General features: G+C 42.7%; 1 protein-coding gene across 1 annotated transcript in view; it reads left to right on the forward strand.

Annotated features, from left to right (window-relative positions):
* Arhgap42 (Rho GTPase activating protein 42) overlaps positions 1-15,917 on the forward strand; it is a 224,096-nt gene that overhangs the window by 192,632 nt on the left and 15,547 nt on the right. The window contains exons 13-22 of the mRNA XM_051199100.1: positions 1,785-1,847; positions 2,942-3,016; positions 3,764-3,848; positions 5,247-5,305; positions 7,910-8,015; positions 9,636-9,795; positions 11,010-11,154; positions 12,387-12,770; positions 13,126-13,282; positions 15,264-15,326. Coding sequence (XP_051055057.1) covers positions 1,785-1,847; positions 2,942-3,016; positions 3,764-3,848; positions 5,247-5,305; positions 7,910-8,015; positions 9,636-9,795; positions 11,010-11,154; positions 12,387-12,770; positions 13,126-13,282; positions 15,264-15,326 — 1,297 coding nt within the window. The remainder of the gene's footprint in view (positions 1-1,784; positions 1,848-2,941; positions 3,017-3,763; positions 3,849-5,246; positions 5,306-7,909; positions 8,016-9,635; positions 9,796-11,009; positions 11,155-12,386; positions 12,771-13,125; positions 13,283-15,263; positions 15,327-15,917) is intronic.

Raw genomic sequence — 15,917 nt, forward strand, 5'->3', positions numbered from 1 at the left:
ATTTTGTTGTTGCTACTAGTTTCTTTTCTAACAGTCTCAGGTGTAGCCCAAGCTGTCCTTAAACTCTAATCCTCCACCCCTAGCCTCTTTACTGCTGGGATGACAGGTGTGGCTACTGAGTGCCACTTCTCACATTTTATAGGTGACGGGTCTCATTCATAAAAGTCAGTGGACATGCTCCAGGTCATGGCGCATGATTCCAGGGCTCAGAGGAGCCTATGGGTCTGCCTGGCTGCAGTCAATGCTCAGTATCATCTCAGCTCTGTGGAACCAGCTCTTTGAGGCTAAGTGCCCACAGTCAAAGGCAATGAACAATTTCCTGGTCATTTTCTCCACAACCTGAACTAACTAATAAGCAGGCACTAACCCGTGGGGTGAAAGCTAATGCAGGATCCTTGGAATAGTTTAGGAGCCAGAGACTGACCTTGTAGACTTTTGTTCTACACAAGGCACCTGCCCTCAGTGTATTAGAATAGACCAGGGCATTATTTCCAACTATCTCAGTCTGCCTTTGAGATACAGACTATCTATTGCTTATTTTGCTCAAAATGAATGTGTAAAAAGCAATTTTATTTACCCAACACTATGCTCTTCGTTCTGTGTGTTAGAGGACAGTCTTATTGAAAACACTTGAAGATACTTTCTTCCTTCTGCCCAGTTTTATTGGCAAGCTGAACAACGTACTCAATTACCCAATTTTTAAAAATTAACCACCATTTTAGAATTGGAAGAAGATTTTTAATTCTATTGGTTTGAATTACTCTTATTTATTCATGTTTTGACATATCAAAAATGCATACATACCACATAATGGAAATTATTACAATATAAAGACTTCTCAAGTGTTTCCTCTGGGTGGTACTTGGCCTTTGAAAATATCTTCTTTATGTAATTAATTTAATTTGGTTTTAACTCCACAGCTTAAAAAACTAAAGCAAATTTACTTATTATGTTATTGATTGTGTAGGTGGGTAGGTGGGTGGGTCTCTGTATGTTGGTAGGCATGCGCTTGTGGGGAGGTCAGAGGGTAACTTTCAGTGTTGCTTCTCTGTTTCTTCCTTGTGGTTCTCAGAGATCAAATTCAGGGTGATTTATAGAGGTCTAGCAGAGAATGAAAATCACTTGTTAATTTCTACTTCAGCCCCAGAGATGGGTGAGCTGCCAACACATGGACTGCGCACGTCTGAGTAATTTTGAGTGTGTAGCATGTACTTAAAAGAACACTGGGCTTAAAATCCAGACATCTGAGTTAAAACAGAGCACCAGACATTACAGCAAAGACAAGTAGAGTTTTCAGCAACCTGATGCCCTATGTTAAGAGACTCAGGGTGTTGTCATGGATACATGTGATAGGAGATGTTCTTCTGTATATATGTTTCTCTTATTGCTTGATGAATAAAACAATAAAACGAGTTGTTTATTCATCAACCAAGTAAGAAAAACATATATACAGAAAGACATCCCCAATCACACATGGGGAAGAATCACTTACTTACGTGGAAGGCCTTACTATCACTTTCCATACATCTTAAGAATTTACCCAGATGTGGGGATGCAGCCTACAGGAAAAATGGAGGCTCTCAACACGTCATAGAGGGCTCCGTTCTTCCTAGCATGCAGCTTGATGAAGTGACTGTGAGCTGTCTGTACTAAGCTGTGTCCCTGCTGTACTAAGGTATTTGATAAATGCACTTGTAAAATCCACGAAGGCACAGAGCAGAGCCAGCTCAAGGGAAAAGGCAAGTCGCACATCAGACCTTAATTACGGTGTCTCTCGCTTGCAGTGTACTTAAACGAAGCAGGGTTCAACTTCGTGAGAAAATGCATTCAAGCTGTGGAAACAAGAGGTGAGTGCGCATGACCACGCCCATGTCTCACCCTCCTCCACTCCAGCCTCTCATTGAAAAGGAAAGTGAGCTTTCGGCCATGAACACAAAAGTAATTTTGAGAACGATATAAATTTAAACTATGTGAATATATAGCTAGCTATAATTTCAAGTGATTATACTCTTTCTTTTTGAAGGTTCATTTATTTTATTTATATATGTTTATGTGAGTTCCTGCCTGTATGTACTATGGGCTTGGTTGGTGCCTGAGCAGGCAAGGAGAGGACACCAGAATCCCTGAAACTGAAGCTACAGATGGTTGGGAGCCATTCTATAGGTGCTGGGAACTGAACCTGGCTCCTACAAGAGCAGCCATTGCCCTTAACCACTGTGACCCCTATACTATATCTTTCATAGATTGTTCAAATATGTTACCCTGTATACTTCTTGCTGTAAAGCGAAATGCAGTTTTTTCAAACACTGGATGTAAGATATCAAGAAGGTTTTATTCATAATCTGTTGGCCTTACATCATTTTCCTTTGTGGTTTGAATGGCTGTTCCCTTCTTGGAACCCTTCACCTTTCCCTGTGGGAACAAATCAGGATGTGTTAAAACTGCCCCCAGGTAGAGGGTGCATACTTCCTGAGACTCTTGCTGAAGCAAAAGTCCTGTTCTGCTTCAGAGTTCTTTGAACTTGCATTCGGAATTTTCCTACACTTGCAAGTTTTAAGGAGTGAAGCCGAATCCTTAGTTTCTCTCAGTTTTCACCCCTGCCTTTGAAATGACATAGGACCATGGAACGCAGAGGGTTCTCTGGCTGGGAAGAGATAGAAATACTGCTCTTCTGGTTTTGATGCATTTTTATAGTCAAAGAGTAGAGACTAGACAGGTTGACTTTAGCTCTGTGAAGATTTCAAAAGACTTCTAAATAGAGTTCAGTGCCTGCTTTGAGAAATCTGTGCGAGGAGGTGTTCCCAGGGTTGAGATGGCTAAAATTCCTCAGCAAAATTGGATAAGTAGCTGTCAGATTCTTTGTGCGTATGTGCCTGGGGTTTTTAGGTTCTGTGCTTGAGAGGTTTCTTGAGTGTGTTCACTTGTGATTTTCTCCCCTCAGGCATCACCATTTTAGGCCTGTACCGAATAGGAGGTGTGAACTCCAAGGTCCAGAAACTTATGAACACCACATTTTGTAAGTTTTCTATGAAACAAGGGTGCCATTGATTTGGGATATTTGTACAGGTTTCCAACATACAGGTTTCTTTGAGACATAGACAATTTGTTACCTCTGTTAATTCTTATATTGTCTTGAAAGTTAAATTCTGAAAGGTTTTTTTGGGGGGTCCAAGACCTTGGCTGCAAGAACCCACAATTTTCCACTCTGCTAATCCATTAGATTCTTTATCCAGTTTTCATTGTTGCACTGCCACAGAGGAGGTGGCATTAATGTAAGGTTGGACACTTTCACATGACTTTTGTTAGCTGGTGTTGTAGGAGTATGCATGGGTGTATAGATAGCCTATAGTTCTACACTGTTTCCTGGCATGGAACCCCAGATCCACCACTTTGAAGCTTTCTGCCATCTTGGAATTTACTTAGCTTCTCTGTGTCTCTAATCCTCCGTTTTAAATGAGGGTGATAATATTGCCTGCTTCTTCATGTGTGTAAGGACCAAGCCCACGCCAAGCACTTAGAAGCATGCCTGTCAGCCATTAGCAAGAAATTCATTTGAAAGTAGCATTGCTATATGGTACCTTTGAGAGCAAGAAAGAGAGTGAGCTTCCACCAGATCACAAAGGCAACCTATAGTGAACTCTGACGGAGCCCTAAGATGCAAATGGCCCTCGCTTGGACCTACTTGAGGTGGTGTGCATTCTCATCATGGCACAGGTAATATTTTGAATTGTAGTTTAAACACTGCAAATTTTATTCTTTTCAGCTCCAAAGTCCCCTCCTGATATGGACATTGACATCGAGCTGTGGGACAATAAGACTATAACAAGTGGGCTGAAAAACTACCTCAGGTGAGGAAGGGTTAGTACTGGGGTTTCTGGCCATGACTGGTCTCCTCTTCTTGGGAAGTAACCATCTGTTGCGTGGAATCCTTGCACAAGGGCTTCACTCCTTAGGTCACACCCTTTACCTAAAGGGAAGCACCATTCCTGGCATCTACTCATTCTGGAGCTCCTACATGCTTTTTCCAACAGTGACTTTAAAAGCTGCAACATTTTGTGACTCCGAAATTAGTCTTTTTGTTTCCGTATATATGTGGGTTTTGTGTATGTTTTTAAGTATAATGATGTGAGGTCTTTTGCTTTGTTTTGTTTTGGGTTTTGGGTCTGTCCTTCAACTCACTACTTGATTGAGAATGGCCATAAACTTCTTATCTACCTGTCTATACTTTACGAGTACTGGGATTGCTTGTGTACACTCCCTCAGCTGGGTTGTGTGATACTAGGGACACGTTCAAGGTGTTGTACATGCTAGGCAAGCACTCTACTGTGGTGGGATATTTTGATTGCAGTCTTACATTCCTGAAACTGTCAATCAGAGGGTGGAGTTAGCTACTAGCTTGCCAAAATTAGCCATAGAGGTCTTAGAGAGACAGCGGAAGTAGTAGGGTGGGGCTTAGAAAGACTCTCCACCCTTTTGGACCAAGGAAGGAGAAAGGGGGTCACTGGTCACTTCTCCACTGTTTCTCTGATCAGTTAAGTTCCAACCCCGATATTGGACTCCCGAGGTTTTATTGATAAAGAATAATTAGTCAAATGCTTCTTGGGGAGCCCGACATGGAGTGTCATTTGTAATAAGCTTTTTTGTCAGTATTTCACCAGCCCATGAATTATGACATGGAGACTTCTTATCAATTTTGAAAGCTAGGCCTTAGATTTGTTCTAAACTAGCCCTTATGACAAATTCATCTGCTTATATTAATCCATGTTCTATCATGTGACTTTTTTTTTTTTTAAACTCTTCTCCGTTTCTGTACGTCTGACTTTTTCCAAGTCTGCTGGAGAAATCCCTGCCTCTCTTCTTCTCAGAGTTCTCTCACTCTCTCCTGAGAAATCCCATCTACCTTCTCCTGCCTTGCTATTGGCCATTTAGCACTTTATTAAACCATTCACAGTGACACATCTTGACACAGTGTAAACAAACCTTCTGAGACACTCTAGCAGCGGAGCTTCATCCTCAATGTGGCATCCCCGAGTGCTCAGGGCCTGTCGAAATCCGCTGTCTGCATTTTGGCACTGTCTGCTGCCCCCTTCTAGGGCCTTGTCATACTACCTAACCAGCCTACTATTTTGCTAGTCATTGCTTCGCCTTTGATTGGCAAGAAACAAGCACGGAATTTTTAAAGATCTGGAGACGTAGGGAGACAAAAGTTTCTGTAGTTCTCGATGTCCTCTGCTTCTCTGTTGTAGGTGCCTCGCAGAACCACTGATGACTTACAAATTGCACAAGGATTTCATCATTGCTGTCAGTAAGTACGCTTGTACCTAAAGCACGTGACTGATGCAGTTGTAGCATCAGTCAAGTTTAAATCTCCTCGGCCTTCTTTCACATGTTGCTTAAAACTATTGCCAAGATGATATTTAATAGCTTGCACTGTGGTTTGCAAGCCAATAAAAGTGACACAGTAAACTACTTTGTCATTTAATAAGACAAACTATGACCACTATCTCTGTTCCTCCCCAAACCCATTGTTCTTGAGGTGGCAGGCTGATGTGGTTAGAAAAGGCTATGAGGAATTCTAATACTTGAGCAACTAAACTCATTTTCTTTGACCGAAAACTTATTTATGAGCTTATGCCTTCATGAATTTTCGTGTATCATGTGCATACTTATGAAGTCTAGAGGGCAGCTGGGAGATTTCTGATATGGGTGCTGGGAACTGAACCCAGGTCCTCTGTAACAACAATAAGTTCCCTTAACCACTGAATCTTCTGTCCAGACCCATGCCAGCAACTGTATGCATATAAACATGATTACAATTGTATGCAGCAAGTTATGTCAGTATTTACACTCACATACTATATTTATAACCCTGAAAAAAACAGTCAAATATTATGAATCAGTAGAAATTCTTCTGCTAATTCTCTTCTTCCTGAAGTTATGTGTTGTAATAACAAACTTGTATCACTTATTTATGTCAATGGCTGCTTCAATGTTACATTAGTGGATTTAATCGGAAACTCAGGAGTAGGGGACTGGAATACTGTAAGAATGTGGCCTGAGAAGTTAGTAATATATACTCTACCACTATTGTAGCCAGAGTGTCAGCTTGGCATCTGAACCATCACCATAACGTAAATTATAGTGACCTACTCTGTAACAATGAGTCAGCATTTCATTGTTGGAAGTATATGAGGTGTGGCTGTAATCGAAGAGTATTATTCATTCTTCACAGTCCAAGAAAAGCAAACAAACAAAACCAGTTACCTTCATTTACTTCCAGAGGTTAAAATGCCTCAGAGTGTTACCTTCTAATGAGAGCATCAGGTAATATGGATGACTTGGTTTTAAGTTCAGCAATCATGGCTGACCACATACGAATATCACACATTTCTAAGTTTTCTCCTAAATGCTCTCCATTCGACATGATATTCACATGAGCAAAATGAATAGGACCCAAGGAATATTGTCTGACTGTGTTGATGAGCCAGTCAGGACCTAGGGCAGGTAAATGGCTTGTCCAAGGCACGAGTGTACAGTAAAGCTAGGTCTACAAGCTACATGGCTTATTGTTGTTGTTCAACAAACCGTCACTTTGGACCCAATCCAGAGATGTGTCTTTGTGTCAAGTGGTGTTTGAGCAATTGTCTAACACTGTGATGACACAAGCCCTTGATGGGAGGTTTCCTTCACTTCTGTCTTTGGAAATCATTGTTGTGCATGGTCTCAGGCAAGGATTTACTCAGTGTTAAGTTGGGTGGTTTAGACAATCAGTGTCAAATTTCTTTTAAGGAATTTCAGTAAAAAGGGAACCATTACTGGAACCCAAGGAGATGTTAGAGGATTCACTGGGAGAGAGGATTAGGCTGCAGCAAGGAACCTTGAAGCTGCAGAATGATGTTTTCCCTCTCCATAGTTTTCTTTTTATTTGGTTGTTGTGTTGGGTGGTTGGGTTGGTAAATGGGCTTTGCTGGTTTTGAGACAGGGTCTCACACTCTAGCAAACTAATGTGGTAGCCCATCCTAGCCCTGAACTTGTGGCCCTTTTCCTGCTCACCCTGGCCCTTGTTCTAAATAATTTTATTTTCACATATGTAGCAGGTAGTTCAGAGCCTTGGGATCTCCATCCCATCCCCTTTTTCCTCAGAATTATCCCGGAGTTGGCTCCTTGCCTCTGTCTCTACACAGTTGATGTAACATAAAGAGGTTGCAAAGGCCTTGAAAGGCAGGGCTCTTGTGCCCAAACTTGTTACTGACAACGAGGGATGCCAGCTCCTTCTGAAATGTTATGGGAAGTTTGCACCCAAGCTTTAGTCTGCCAGGACTGGACTTGTTGAGGTGATGTCTAAAATTTCAGATTTTAGTGTCACCATGAGTTCACTGTCTTCTGTTTACATAATGCCAACATTTGAGGAAGGTCATGCTGAAGTCCTCCTTTGTGAACTAAGAAGAGGGATACTGGCTCCCTTTGCTCACACAGGGTTAGACCTCTAACATGTTTCTATGAAGGAATGTGAATTACACTGACTAACCCACCAAGCATTCACAAATATCCACAACTCACATTTTCTGGGTAAATACACACATGTGTATGTACAGGCGTATAAAATTCCTGAAGGTCTTATCTTGTCTCTGTTTGCTGACCTCAAGCAGTCAGTATCTTAGGTCAGAGTGGTATAGTTCAGTGATAAGCAACATGCTGCAAAACCATGCATTTGGTTTCAATACTCTCTGACTTTATAGACATGGATAAGCTCACTCAACATTTCTTATCCTAAAAGGCATGGTTCATAACAACATATGAAACAACACTTTAAGGCATGAATGGTAGAATTGTATATGATGTTCACATAACAAATATTTGTATTACAGGTTTGAATACAATTATATCTGTATTCCTTTTTACATAACAGAGTCAGATGACCAAAACTACAGGGTGGAGGCGGTTCATGCACTGGTGCACAAATTGCCGGAAAAAAACAGAGAGATGCTGGACATCTTGATAAAACACCTGCTCAGGTAATTCTGTGGCTCATGCCGCTTGTTTAATGACTTGCCAGTCTTGTGAAGATAAGCTCATCCATGTCTTTCTAACGCACATGATGGTTTTATGTGGTTGCTCTTGTAAGCCTTAGGTGACGCTAGAAAACAGTGTGCAGTTTGTTTTTAAGATATGTGTTTGTCTATGTGTCATATGTTTCCAATATGCAGATAATTGTGTCCTCTATAACTAACTATTTACTGATAAAACAATTCATGCCAACTTAGAAATGTAAGAAGGAGTGTATGGTGTTTTATAATATTTCCAATTCTTTTAAGTGTGTTACAGTGGTGAATTTGAAGACTAGTGCTGGATATTACTAAGGTCATCAAGTTTCCCCAGGTCACACTGACCATGCAGATTACCCCTTGAGGTTCACAATTTTTCTCAAAGATTTTCTTCTGACTTTGGTGTTAGTTCATACATGAATTCTAAATTTCATGTGGATCATCAGAAAGTAGGCAGATAGGTAAGTGGTTTGATGGGCAAGTAGACAATAGATAGAAGATTGATAGGTGACATAGATAGATAGGTAGATAGATAGATAGGTAGGTAGGTAGATAGGTAGATAGATAGATAGATAGATAGATAGATAGATAGATAGATAGGTGACTTTTTATTTGTATAATAAGAATGATGACTTACTGCTGTGATAAAGTTCAGTGTACAGAGCTGGTGTAATTCAGTAGTAGAGTATGAACCTCACATTTGCTTGCTTCAGTTCCCTAAATGTCTGGGATAATGGGTTTTGTACCACCAGGTCTGAGTTCTTCTGAATTCAGTCCCTAGAATACAGAAATACCAAATAGTTTAATGTTTTTCTATGAACATTGCATCTAAAACAAGAAAAATAAACAAACAAAAAAAACCTTAAGATTTATTTCCATCAATAGTTTAGACTTTCTGGTTAGTAGCTTTATTTGCCCAATGTTAGCATCTTACGTTCTTTATTTAGATGTTCAAATTATGTATTTTCACTATTATGGAGGATAGTGTGTGCATGTCCCAAAGCACCCGTGGGTTCAAAGGACAACTTCCAGGAACCCATTCTCTCCATCCCCCTCGGGTCATCAGGTTTTCCAAGTGGAAACATTTTGCCCTCTGAGCCATCTTGCCAGTCGCCTATTAAATCTTCAGTGGACATCAATAGACATAGCACATTGTGTCTCGTCTTGATTCTGTGTGTATTTATACGTAATTTATAATGGTTAAATGTAGGTAATTATTTCCATCCCTTTAAGCATTTGTTATTTCCCTCTGTTTGGAGCCTAGGGAGAGGAGGAGGGGGACAGGCTCAATAAGAGCTTCCAAAAATACAGTCGGAAAGGGAGGATAAGTCTACTTCTACCACACAGCAGTGTGACCAATACTGTAATAATTTATTGTTTGTCTTATAAATAATTTTCTTCCTTTGGGAATAGGCAATAGTGAGCAGGGAAGTTGGCTTCTAGTGGCATATACAGCTTATAATTTTTTTACACACCAAGTTTGATAGAAAAGGACATTTCTTAACATTGAAAATTTGCAATAAGAGTTTATATTCTTTATTTTCAGAGACTCATTACACAGCCAACAGAATCTCTGTTCTTTATTTTCAGAGTGTCATTACACAGCCAACAGAATCTCATGACGGTCTCAAATCTCGGCGTCATATTTGGCCCAACCCTGATGAGAGCGCAAGAGGAGACTGTGGCTGCCATGATGAACATCAAGTTTCAGAACATAGTGGTTGAAATCCTGATCGAGCACTATGAAAAGGTGGCTGAGGTCTCCACACACTGCCAGCTTCCCTCTAAGGACACTTGTACTGCCTATGAGTTTTAATTTGTGATCTGAGATTCCTGTAAAATGTCCATCTTGCCAGTTTCATAAATACTTCTCTATGAGGACTTTGATTATTGCTGTCACCTGTTTATTCAGGGTTCAAGTCCAGTGAGTAGCCTGCCTCTTCTCCAGCCCTGCCTTTCCCAAGTTTCCTTCCTTAGTGTCTGGTACTCAGCTTTCTGCTTGGATTCAGAAGGCACTGTTTCACTGCTTGTGTTTAAATGTGATTTAGCCTTTTCTCTGTAACCCTCTGGAACTGGACTCTTACATGGGTAGTAATTCCAGTATTCCAAATACAAGAAAAGAGGTCAGGTGTGGTAATACACACCTATAATCTCAGCCCTTGAGAACCACAATCAGGGTCTTGAATTTTAAGTTCATTTGGGCTACATGCAAGAGCCAGTCTCAAAATGCAGGTCAGGGATGGGTAGAAAGTAGAGTCGTGAATCATGCGATCCTCCGAAAAAGGGTTTCCTTAAAAGCTTAAGTTCTGTTTCTCTTACTTCTGAGTTCTGTGTCACAGGCAATCTTTGTTCAACATTGTGGAAGCCGAGTTAACCCATTATGCCCTATCTGGTTCCTCTGAGAGAATGACCTCACATGTCTCCCCAAAGTCCTTTCCTAGTGACCACACAATGGTGTCCTCAGTCACTGCATGAGGTTGCAAGCTCATGGTCCCATCATCTGAAGACTGTGCTCATTCTACTTCCTACAGCTTCCCCTCCTCCGTGACAGCCAGGTGCCCTCAGCATGGCAGAGCCTTCCCCAGCATCGCAAGGGGCTGCTCTACTGGAAGTCACATAGAGCCAAGCTTCCCCTTGGGTTAGACTTCCCTGAGATGAAAGCAGAAAAGAAACACCGCAACATGAAGATGCAGAGTGTAGACATTTACTCACAGTGGACAGGTTTCTTAAAGTCATGAGACCTCACTTTCACCATAAGCTGCGGGGAGCAGCAAAGATGTCAACCCAGAGAAGAGGCTTTATTCATTAGATGGAAAAGAATCTAGTGATTACCTCGGGGTAGCTTTGTATCAAGCATCTCCTGAACCCTAGGGATTCTTCTCATAGCTGTCGAACCTTCTATCGCGTGGATACGCAAGGTGCTTTCGCTCTTTACTGACCTCAGTCCTTTTCTCGTCTCTGTAGATCTTCCATACTGCCCCAGACCCAAACATCCCTCTTCCTCAGCCTCAGTCCCGGTCTGGTTCCCGAAGGACCCGTGCCATCTGCCTGTCCACAGGCTCTCGGAAGCCCAGAGGGAGGTACACGCCATGCTTGGCGGAGCCTGATAGTAAGTTTGCCCCATTGTAGGAGAGCCTCTCCTGCTCAGCTTATTCTGACCTCCTTTCTTTGGTAATTAGGAATGAGCAGGTGTGTTTGTAGGTGCTTTTCCCCCAACCCCTCTCCCAGCACTGATATAGCCCCTGCCAGCCTTGTGGGAGGGCCCCTTAGGCAAGCATTGCCACAAAGGAAAAAGTAGTTTGCTTCCGCCCTTTTCCTGGGGTTGTGATTAAGGACACTGTGTGCTACGTGTGGCAGGTTTTGTCCTGTTGTCAGAGTAGCAGGTAAAAAAGCTGGAGGGTGTCACACTGAAAAGCCATCTTCTGGCTTTCTTTCACATCATGTTCTTAAAGAATCAGCTTCTGGATGCCACAGTGTCCCAAAGAGAGGAAAGAAAGAAAAAGAAAACCAACAGCACATATGAAATCACGAACTTCTTATTCTGAGCCAAGCGTCCAGCTAGGGTTGATCACAGCTTGAACCCAGGCCATGGCAAACGTTAAACTGTGGTTGTTTTGTGTTTTTCCTCTGGGCCCCCAGGGTTTTCCCATGGTCCACATTTAATAGAAAATGGTCAATCAAGATTTGACTTAGGTATATTTCCAAGACCTAGTGAGACTTCAGGGTGTTGTGCAGGCTGGAAACACACTCTCCCCTCGAGTTACAACCCAGGCCAACAGCAGTTTCTTGTGTTACTATAGTCATAGTAGGAAAATGAAAAACTAAACAAAACCCGACAAAACAAAACAAAAAATTCTTTCCGAAGCTGCCAGAAGCTTGTAATTTGCTGCTGAATCCATTGGTGCCTGTGAACAGAAACTGGTACTGGCGACTCAGAGCAACCTCAGTCACCGGTACACTAAAGGAAGGCAAAAATAAATCTCTAGTAGAAGTATGTCTCTTCCATATACATTCATTCATGAAGGGAGCCTTCTGAGTTCTGTGTCACACGTAATCTTTGTTCAGCTTCGAGTCAGTCCATGAATGCTCTGTCAGAGTGGTTAGTTCCCAGAGCTGTGTAAAAACATCGTCCTGGAGAATGTGTGAATCACATGCACCACCATAAAAGGCAAGCTTTACAGCTTTCCCTGGTACTGAGGATAGCCTGCCATGCCAGGTCAAGGCCGATCACACCAGTGGGGTCTGGTGGCTGAAGAAGGCGTGGTGGGCTGAGAGCTTTGGTCATGCAGTTCCATGTCCCTGATACATGACCATGCTCGCTCTTGTCTGTCTCTTTCTCAGGTGATTCGTACAGCAGCAGCCCAGACAGCACGCCCATGGGCAGCATAGAGTCTCTCTCTTCCCACTCCTCTGAACAAAACAGTACCACTAAGTCGTCTTCCTGCCAGCCCAGGGAGAAATCGGGTGGTATCCCCTGGATCGCCTCCCCATCATCTTCCAATGGACAGAAGAGTCTAGGTCTCTGGACAACTAGCCCAGAGTCGAGTTCTCGAGAAGATGCAACCAAAACAGATGTGGAGTCGGATTGCCAGAGCGTGGCCTCAGTCACCAGCCCAGGGGATGTCTCTCCCCCTATAGACCTAGTCAAGAAAGGGCCCTATGGGCCCTCAGGACTGAAAAGAACCTCTGCCTCCTCCTCTCTCAGATCCATCTCTGCAGCTGAAGGTAAGAAGGCCTGGAGCCCATGCTGAGTAGCATTCCCCAGGGTTGCTGGCTGGACACTTGGGGTGACTGATCAGGAAGGAAACCAGTGGAGCTTGTCTATTTGTACTTGAGCTTGGGTTTAGAAACTTCTGTGTGCTGTGACATTTTCCTCCTGAATCTTTCTATCTTTATGGGGTGATGTTTTGTAACTGCTGCAGATTTCGATCTTCCTAAGTGATGGCCCCTATACCCAAAGAACAGTCTCTACCTTCCCATCTTTGGAGGAAAATGCTGCCTTTTGTTATGCACGGTGCTGTGGTTTTGCTGTTACTTTGACTAATAGCACCTCGCGTATTTTCTTGGGCTTTCTCTGTAGGAAACAAGAGCTACAGTGGATCCATTCAAAGCTTAACTTCCATAGGTTCCAAAGAGTCACTCAAAGCCACCGAAAACCCAGAGCTGCCTCCAAAAATGTGCAGGAGACTGAGGCTAGACACTGCCTCCAGCAATGGCTACCAGCGACCGGGCTCAGTGTGAGTTGGAATGAATTTGTATTCACTGTCTCCTAACAATATGGAGGGGTTGAGTCTGTCCTAAAAGAATGTGAAGGTCCTGCAATTAAATGGTTCATCTATAGAGCTGATACTTTTAACTTCTGTAGAACTCGGTGAAAGTTACTGTGTGTGCTGGCTATCTCGTGGCTCCAAACACTTAATGTAGGTTGTGAAAATAGAGATAGAGTGTTTACGTGCTTTGGAGCTAGGAACCTTTCCACTAAAGCAGCCCATCCAGCTTCTAGCTCTCCCAGTATGGTTGCTCACTACATGTGAGGGTTTTCTGTCTCCTCTACCTTGTGCTTCTCTGAGGTTTCACTGCTAGGAACGAGGTTATAGACAGCCAGGGTCACAAAAGGCGATGGGAAGAGAACACTTCTCATCAAAACAGCGAGCAGAAGTACAAAGCTCATAGGATACCACTATTTAAATGGAAGCAGAAAAGGGTGCAGAGGGATGAGTAGGACCCTGAAGAATCAAGGCATCACCAGGCAGGAGGCGCCTCTTCCTGCCTCATAGTCCTGACAGTTGCTGAGCATGCCCCAGTGTCTGTGAGCTCGCAGTGGGTGTCTTCACACAGGTGGCCTCTCCTAAGGGTCTGCAGTCTCATTTGAAGATCTGCCGCATGAGCAACTCCCCCTTCAGAGTCCAGAGCACATGTCTAGAACGTGTTAGAGCCCTGGTCCCCTGACCCCCAGTCCTCTGTACCTCACATTTCCATGTGTTGAAAGTTCGGGAAGGTATTCTACTTCCTGAGTCCAGCTCCACAGGAACGGGACCGCAGATCCTTCTGCCCGTTACCTTCTTTCTACATCTTTACTTGCACAGTGTGCCCAGCGTTCCTCACAGAAGTCCAGCTAGATGAATCTGTTTGCAAGACATCTGCTTGCTGTTCAGCCAAAGCCATGAAAAGAAACCAAAGTTTGGATGGGCTGTCAGAGGAGATGAGAGGATATCTCTCCATCCTTAAAGAGCCAGAGGACCTTCTGTCTTCTGGTTGTTTTTTTCAGGGGAGGGCAGGGTCCTCAAGATTGTCTTTTGGGGCTCTGTGAAGAATTCGAAAGGATGAGGCTAATGATGTGGCTCGGTGAATAAAGGTGATTGCCACCAAGCCTGAGGACCTGAGTTCCATTCCAGAGGCAGACCCAAATGCTGGAAGGAGAGAACCAGCTCACAAAAGTTGTCCTGAGACTTCCCCATGCACACACACACACACATATTAATTAATATTAATTTAATTACTTTATTATAATGATTTTAAAAGCATGTTATTTTAAAACCAAGTCTAGGGACTCATTCATGGAATTTAATTTTTTTTTTTTTTTTTTTTTTTTTTTGGTGACTTTAAGAAATATGTGGTTACCAAGGACGCTTGGCAACTATAGTTGCCCTCATTCTGTAGCTAGCACCTTCCTGTCTCGCCTCCCTCCACACACATGCTCTGTGACTGAAGCAAGATGCAGGCCAGCAGGTTCCTTTAGTAGACATATTCTCCTTTTTCCTTTTTGCTTTATAGGAAGTGATTTCAGCTATCAGAACAGCAATGGCTCCTCCTCTGTCATGTTGATTGAGTCTTTGACTCTTCCCGCAGTGCTTTCCCAGAGCCAATAACCTGCTTCCTGCTGGGAGCCCAGCAGAGAGAATGTTCTCTCTGCTGTGACCTCTGTTTGCTGAGGTAAAAGGAGGAAGAAGGCAGTGAAGGGAGCTACATGTCTATTATAGGCTCTGTGAGCCTCAAGCTGCAGCTACAGCTCTTCACATTAAAACCAAAAGCAGTTACTCTGTGGTCCCCGTTTGGGTGGCGATTCCTAACTGTCCTGTTTTGTGTTCACAATAATCCTGAATATCCCATTGAACAGGATGACTTTTCTGACTGACTTCATTTAAAAATATTGAAGTATTCTGATTCTTTAAATATTGTTTTTAAAATTGACTCAGTGCATTCAAAAATATTTTTCAGAGTGGCAGCAAAGGCTCAAATATTTGAAAATGCTGGTTCACTCAAGCCAGTTTCTTCAGGACGGTAAGTTCTCAAAAGTTTTAACACAATTGATGAATAAAACAGCAGGGATATCATTGCATTGTGTTGATAGAATTTGTGGCAGCCTCTACCTCAGTTTTTCAGATAAAGAAATAAGCCAGTGACCAGTGGCATCCGCAAATAACATCATATCCAGTTGTTACCATGAACCGGTTGTTACCATGATGCCTTCTAAAATGCTGGGAAAAGAATTGTGGCTAGTCTGTAACTCAGTTGATGGAATACTTGCCTAGCATACACAGTCCCTGATTTGGTCCCCAGCCCCACATAAGCTAGATGGGGTAGTGTGTACTGTAATCATAGAATGCAGGAGGTGAAGTCATGAGGATCAGAAGTTGAGCAGCATCCTTGCTGCGTGGCAAGTTTGAGGCCAAGCTGGGACACAGGAGACCCTGCCCCTTCCCTCCAAAAAGGAGGATTTTAAACACATTTCCTAAGAATGGAAGTCACTGTAATTAGTTGTCTCTTTGTGCACTTCTGATAGTAGTTGTTTTGGGGATAATTGTCAATAATATGTTCTTGACTTTGAAACGTTATTGCTTCTCCGCAAGAATGTTCTAGAAATACTGCACA

Source organism: Phodopus roborovskii, unplaced genomic scaffold (assembly GCF_943737965.1).
Source record: "Phodopus roborovskii unplaced genomic scaffold, PHOROB, whole genome shotgun sequence".
Taxonomy (NCBI): domain Eukaryota; kingdom Metazoa; phylum Chordata; class Mammalia; order Rodentia; family Cricetidae; genus Phodopus; species Phodopus roborovskii.